The 6,638-nt window shown below is 39.2% G+C and overlaps 2 protein-coding genes across 2 annotated transcripts; both read right to left on the minus strand.

The window, feature by feature from the left end:
- Positions 1 to 1,210: 1,210 nt before the first annotated feature.
- Positions 1,211 to 6,022, minus strand: LOC111471406 (pectinesterase inhibitor-like). Its single transcript, XM_023117129.1, has 3 exons — positions 5,979 to 6,022; positions 5,068 to 5,071; positions 1,211 to 1,763 (listed from the first exon to the last, which is right to left on the minus strand). Exon 3 carries the CDS (start codon positions 1,752 to 1,754, stop codon positions 1,278 to 1,280), a length of 477 nt encoding a protein of 158 aa, XP_022972897.1. The 5' UTR covers positions 1,755 to 1,763; positions 5,068 to 5,071; positions 5,979 to 6,022; the 3' UTR covers positions 1,211 to 1,277.
- Positions 5,592 to 6,050, minus strand: LOC111471420 (pectinesterase inhibitor-like). Its single transcript, XM_023117140.1, has 2 exons — positions 6,036 to 6,050; positions 5,592 to 5,939 (listed from the first exon to the last, which is right to left on the minus strand). The coding sequence occupies exons 1-2, from the start codon at positions 6,048 to 6,050 to the stop codon at positions 5,592 to 5,594; spliced, it is 363 nt and encodes a 120-aa protein (XP_022972908.1).
- Positions 6,051 to 6,638: the final 588 nt, after the last annotated feature.

A 6,638-nucleotide genomic window follows, 5' to 3' on the forward strand; every position in this document is an offset into this window, starting at 1 on the left:
TTTTTTTTTTTTTTTTTTTTTTTTTTTTTTTTTTTTTTTTTTTTTTTTTTTTTTTTTTTTTTTTTTTTTTTTTTTTAATGAAATTGGGTCAGTTCATGACCTAGTTTTTGCACCTATAAACCTAAAATCAACCCGAACGGACTCAAATTCAAAAAGATAAAACAAACCAACCTAACCAAAAGAGTTATGAATAATGAAAATTTGAGAAGAAAAGAAAATGAAATCTAGTAAGCTTTTGAACAATTTGGGAAATTCTCCCTCCACACTCATCATGATTCAAACTAGTTTTTATAGCTTCATGTGGGTTGAGGAGACCTATAACTCATTTAGAGGAAATTATGTGCAGCTATTGACTCACGAACTAGAACAAGTGACCCTAGATTAGTCATGTTATGAGTCACATATTATTGATTCATAGCATTCCAAGTACAGAGGTTTGTAGTATAAAATGAAGAAAGGTGGAAGAAAAGGAGTTAGTCACCCAAGAAGAAGATTGCCCATAACCAAGATGATACTACAAATATCTTCCACAGCCTTCCCATTGTCAGACAGCACCAATGGGTCCTTTGACGGCTGCATGAAACTATCCAGACAGTCGCCGGTCTCCGTCATGGACGACATAGTGTTGACGCCATTGTAGTCACCTTTCCCCAAGTAGTTCTTCCCATCCTCGATGTCATCGACAGCATCGTCATAGTGTTCAGCACAAGTGGCATAGTGCATATGTCACTTGTCTGTCTGGAGGTCACAGCCTACTTTTTGTTAATAAGATTGTGACATGCACCTACTTCTCATTAGAGGGTGGGTCGTTGGGCCAGAAAACCTTTGGCCTTCTGCTAGCCTTTTCTTTGTTTTTTTTTTTTTTTTTTTTAATGAAATCGGGACGATTCATGACCTAGTTTTTCTACACTATAAACTCAAAACCAATCCAAATTGACTCGAATCCAAAATGATAAAACAAACCAACCTAACCAAAAAAGTTATGAATAAATGAAATTGAGTAAGCTTTTGAACAATTTGGGCAATTCTCCCTCCATACTCATTTTGATTCGATTCAAACTAGTTTCTTTAGCTTTATCATCTGCTGAGGAGGTCTATAAATCAATAAGAGAAAATTATGTGCAACTCACAAACTAGAACTTGTGACCTTAAAGTTGGAGAGCAATAAAAGTGAGTGACCCCAGATTAGTATCGAGTCGATGTCCAAATTTATAGGATTCAAAACAGACATATTATTGATTCATGGCATTCCAAGTACATAAAGGTTGAAGGAGGAATTAGGCACGCCCAAGAAGAAGATTGGCTATAACCAAGATGATACTACAAATATCTTCCACAACCTTCCCGTTGCCAGACAGCGCCGATGAGTCCTTCGGCGGCTGAATGATTCTGTCTAGACAGTCGCCGGCTTCTGTCATGGCTGTAGACGCCATAGTGTTGACGCCATTATAGTCACCTTTCCCCAAGTAGTTCTTCCCATCCACGATGTCGTCGACGACATTGTTGAAGTGCTTAGCACAGGTGGCATAGCGCTCCATAAGCTTGGGATCGGATGCATTGGACTCCAAGGACTGGGCGAGGACACGACTTTGAGCAGCCTTGTCGTGGGCGAGGTTGAGAGTAAAGATGGCCAGCCCTTTTAGGTCTGTGGTGCCAGCAGAATTCAACACGTTAAAGCAAAAAGATGGGTTTCTAGTTTTCTTGCAGATGGTGGAAATGATGTCGTCTTGGGAAGCTGCATGCATGGGCACCATCCCATTGAAGAACATAATTGAAAGGACAATGGAAGAGACGACAAGAAAACTAGAAGATGCCATTTTTTATTTTTCTGTCTGTTTTGCTCAATTAATTCATAGGGAGGGTTTACATATTTATACACTCACAATTTTAAGTAAAATGCTATTAAAAGAAAAACTAACAAAAATAGACGGAATAGGTTACGCTCTTTTCTCTCCAAACCCAATCATAAACTTGGCTCCGTTATTATGCACACTTTTCTGGACAATTCTCCTCTGCTTAAACTAATAATATTTATTTTACAAAAAAAAAAAAAAAAATCAACTTTTATTAACTTAATATTGAACAGTTGACATGTCACAATACCATATTCAATAAATAACCTAATGCGTCGACAAGTATTTGTTTTGCCAATGTTTTTTTTGTTGGCATCTCGAAAAGTAGTCCTTGCCATCATTGTGTGTTTTGACGTGAAAATTGTGAGTCATAAACTCGACTTGGTTAAAATAATAGATGTGGAAATCATGCATTGAGAAGTTAGTAAGTCAATAAGCTCGACTTGGTTAAAATCATGGGATGTTGAGAAATTAGTAATCATGGAACATTTCGGGGCGATCACGAGATAACCCAGACCAACCTCGGTCCACGATTTCCTGCAAATTTGTTAGAGGCATCATAAACCTGAAGATAATATAATGTTTATGGCATAACGTATATATAGAGACATCATGCATCATAAAACATGAAAGTAATCTCAAAATACATAACATAACATCATATATATATGTCTCATGGGATCCCACGTAACATAACATAAATTTAGTTATAACATAACATAACACCATACACGTCAAACAGTCACAAGTACGACACGTGTAAGGGGCATAGAGCACAAGTCGTTCATACTTAAGTGGCTATTCGTTTGATCCTACTCACCCAGGTTTTGTTTCCAAATTGACTCCCAATACAATACTTGAATTTTTTAGATAAACAAATAAAAATATCAACATAGGGGCAAAAGGTCATTTTGCCCCTACTCTTACCTAGGGGTCTAGTTGTTTGGGCTGTAAGAAGAGAGAAAGAGAAAGAGAAAGAGAAAGAGAAAGAAAAGAAAAAGAAAAAGAGAGAAAGAGACCGGAGAAGAAGTTAGGGTTTGAGAGAGAGGAATAGTAGAGAAGACAAACTGCGGAGATTGAATCCAAGGCAAGAAACTTCGAAACAATACTCCTCTCGGTGGTGGAAAAGGAGTTTGGGTGGTGGATCCACTCATTCCAGCAAGAAAATCTGAGAACGGACAAAGTAAGATTCCGAACTTCATGTTTCGATTTTATCTAGATCTAAGAAATTTCATGAGCGTTAGATCTGGATTTTTTGAGGTATGTAACTAAAATAAGATTCACATAGGTCTCTTGAAGTTTTTGGACAAAAATCGGAGTTTCAAGAAAACGTTATTTTCGATAAGAACTCGTGTTTTTCCCCAAATTCGAACTCAAATAATATGACCTGTGATTACCAAAAAAATACGAGAAAAATATATTGTAGAAATAGAATATGAGATCGTGAAGAGAATTTATTGATTCGGATTACGGATTGGAAAATATAAAATCGGAAGAAAATAGATCGAAAACGCCAAAACTCACGTTTCTGGAAAATTTGGAAAAAAACGCAGGAGGAGAGAGGTGGCATCGCCGCCACATGTTGGCCGATGTACGGAGAAGCGCAGCAAGACCGACGAGCGACACGTGGCGACTACGGGCTAGAGAAGCGCATCAGGCGCGCGCAACCGGGTCGGCCTGAGTCCGAACCACTCGAACTGGCCGCTGGCCCGCGACTGCGCAGGAAGTCACGCGTGAACACATGCGCATAGTACACCCTCCAGAGCGTTAGCGCGCGTGTAGGCGCGTGAGTGACCATTTTCCCTCCATTTGCTTGTTTTTTGCCCCGATTTTAACTCTGATCCTATTTTTATGTGAATTAAGACCTATCAAGGAAATTTCATAATTTTCAGAACCGTTTCCGGCAAATAATTCGAGCTTGGGAAGGCACGTGTCAACCATGTAAGTAGCCATTTGGATTTCCACTAGGAACAAGCATGCATGCTACCACCCATTAACTTAGCTAGCCGAACCTAGTATATTAGTATGGAAACTGCGAAAATGAAATGATTAAGAAAAGCTAGATATGAACGGTTTATTAAATTTGCTTGATTGAGATTTTGATAAAGTATGTATGCATGAGGAGGATGGAAAACTTGTGAAATCTGCGCTTCGGGTAAAGATGGACGTTATCTTCCCGTTGAGCATGTTTGTTAATATTACATGAACTGCTGCGTGTGAACTCTTATGCATGATGATTGCTTGTGTTATCTTTCTTGATGAATAGGAAGAAATTATGAGCTTAGGTTAGGGTTCTTGTGACTAAGTAGGCTAGATGAGACCCTAGATTGGGGGACCTCTAGAATACCGTGCAATGAGACCCGCGAAATGATTACCAGCGGATCCAGAGCCTAGAATTCCAAAACTTATAGGTTTGGGAGACCAGACACGAGAATCCTAAAGATACATGAATCCAAGTCTAAGCCACCAAGTTCCACCCTAGAAAGAATAATAGGTCACCACGGTAACCGTAGGTAACCCGCTAGAGTTGAGCAGTGTAGGTAGTGTCATCAAAACCTCCAGTTCTCTCTCTCCTCCGATACCGTACCGTCGAGATAGATCTCAGGTACGGAGATCGTTGAGCTTGGCAGATCCAGATGGGGAAGTGTGACAGGTGCCCAGACCTAGTGGTGATAGCTAAGGGATCTTCTGAACAGGGACTCCTGGGCCGTAGAAACCCGTCCCTGAGCGGGGAATGTAGAGCCACATAGGATGACTCAGTAGCTGACCGGCACACAAGGGGTCGCACCCGAATTTAGTGGATGTATGGTCCCGTGTGAGAGTCTCAGCCAACCTCTATGGATGATGTTCAGAGAGAGTTACGTATTCAGATCCAGCCATACGATCCCCTCAGATTTACTTATGAGGTCGCGCCTCACCTCAGGACACTGATCATTTAACTGCTTAAGATGGACAAGCCTCCTAAGATACAGAAAAGAGAGTTGTAATGTGATTCGTACTCACTAGAACCTAGAAATAAGACCGTGGATACCTACTAAGATAAGGATGCGAAAAGAGTCTACAAGTAGGTTGCTTACTAAGTATATTTTTATACTCACCCCTTTCTCCTATTTTTTATTAGGTACCTATCGATACAAGGAGGTGTTCGAGAGCTGCACTGTCACAGAAGGGTGTCGTTTTGGAGCATTAGTCCCTTGTCGGTTTCTTTAAAGTCCTTTGTCCGTTTTTATATTTAGAGTCTTTTGTATTTTATTTTATATTTGTAATTCGTATTTGTAACATTTGATTTGATTTTATATTTAATTTTGGTGTCTTTGATTTCCTTTTCTTGTTTTAAGGTTTGCGAGAATTTTGCTTCTATTTTATTTTCTTTTTCTTTTTATTTGTTTTCGATTTCGTCTTTTTAGTCCAGATTTGGTCTTTCAAGCCCATTTCTATTTGTTTTCACTTTTTAGTCGATTCGGTCTTTCAAGCCCATTTTTATTTGTTTTCAATTTTGTCTTTTTAGTCACGATTCGGTCTTTCGAAACACTTTTGAGGTTATTGTCTGGAGTCTACTCGACCCTCTTTGAGCTTGTCTTTAACACTCGTTTCGCCTCGTTCTCTCGAACTTGACATATGCCTCGACTTAGTTACATTGCACATTCTTGATGTATTGGATGATGCACCGTCCCTCATGTGATCGGATAGAAGTTACTTGAGGGTCGCCCCTTGTCTGTCTTATGTGGAGGTCACAACCTACTTCCTATTCAAGATGATACTACAAATATCTTCCACAGCCTTCCCATTGTCAGACAGCACCGATGGGTCCTTCGACGGCTGCATGAAACTATCCAGACAGTCGCCGGCCTCCATCATGGCTGCAGACGCCATAGTGTTGATGCCATTGTAGTCACCTTTCCCCAAGTAGTTCTTTCCATCCTCGATGTCGTCGACAGCATGGTCGTAGTGTTCAGCACAAGTGGCATAGCGCTCCTTAAGCTTGGGATCGGCTGCCTTGGACGCGAAGGACTGGGCGAGGACACGACTTTGAGCAGTCTGGTCGTGGGCGAGGTTGAGGGTGAAGGTGGCCAGCCCTTTTAGGATCTGTGGTGCCAGCAGATTTCAACACGTTAAAGCAAAAAGATGGGTTTCTAGTTTTCTTGCAGATGTGGTGGAAACGATGTCGTTTTGAGAAGCTACATGCATGGGCACCATCCCATTGAGGAATAGAATGAAAGGACAATGGAAGAGACTGCAAGAAAATTAGAAGATGCCATTTTTTATTTTTCTGTTTGTTTTGCTCAATTAATTCATAAGAGGGTTTACATCACAATTTTAAGTAAAATGCTATTAAAAGAAATACGAACAAAAATAGACCGAATAATAGGTTAGCTTTTTTCTCCTCTTCTTAAACTAATAATATTTATTTTACAAAAAAAAAAAATATACGTTAGTTGACATGCCACAATACCATATTCAATAAATAACCTAATACGTCGACAAGTCATTTTATTATTGTTAAACAAAGATTTCACTCGTTTATCACTATGAACTTAATTCAATTCATTTAATGTCATAGTTTTGAACTAAAAAATTACATATTCAAATGCTATCACATATATAGTCAAACTAAAAACAAATCATTTTATTCCGGACTAGATCTCAAATTTGTACCACACATTTGTTCAAACTAAAACTAAAACCTAAAACTAAAACCAATTGATTATATTTTCTTGAAATAGGATGTTTGAATTGTACATTCCCTTCCATTTTTACTCTCTATATATTCCCAACAACAGCTAC

The sequence above is a fragment of the Cucurbita maxima genome, unplaced genomic scaffold, assembly GCF_002738345.1.
Source record: "Cucurbita maxima cultivar Rimu unplaced genomic scaffold, Cmax_1.0 Cma_Scf00052, whole genome shotgun sequence".
In the NCBI taxonomy this organism is placed as follows: Eukaryota; Viridiplantae; Streptophyta; class Magnoliopsida; order Cucurbitales; family Cucurbitaceae; genus Cucurbita; species Cucurbita maxima.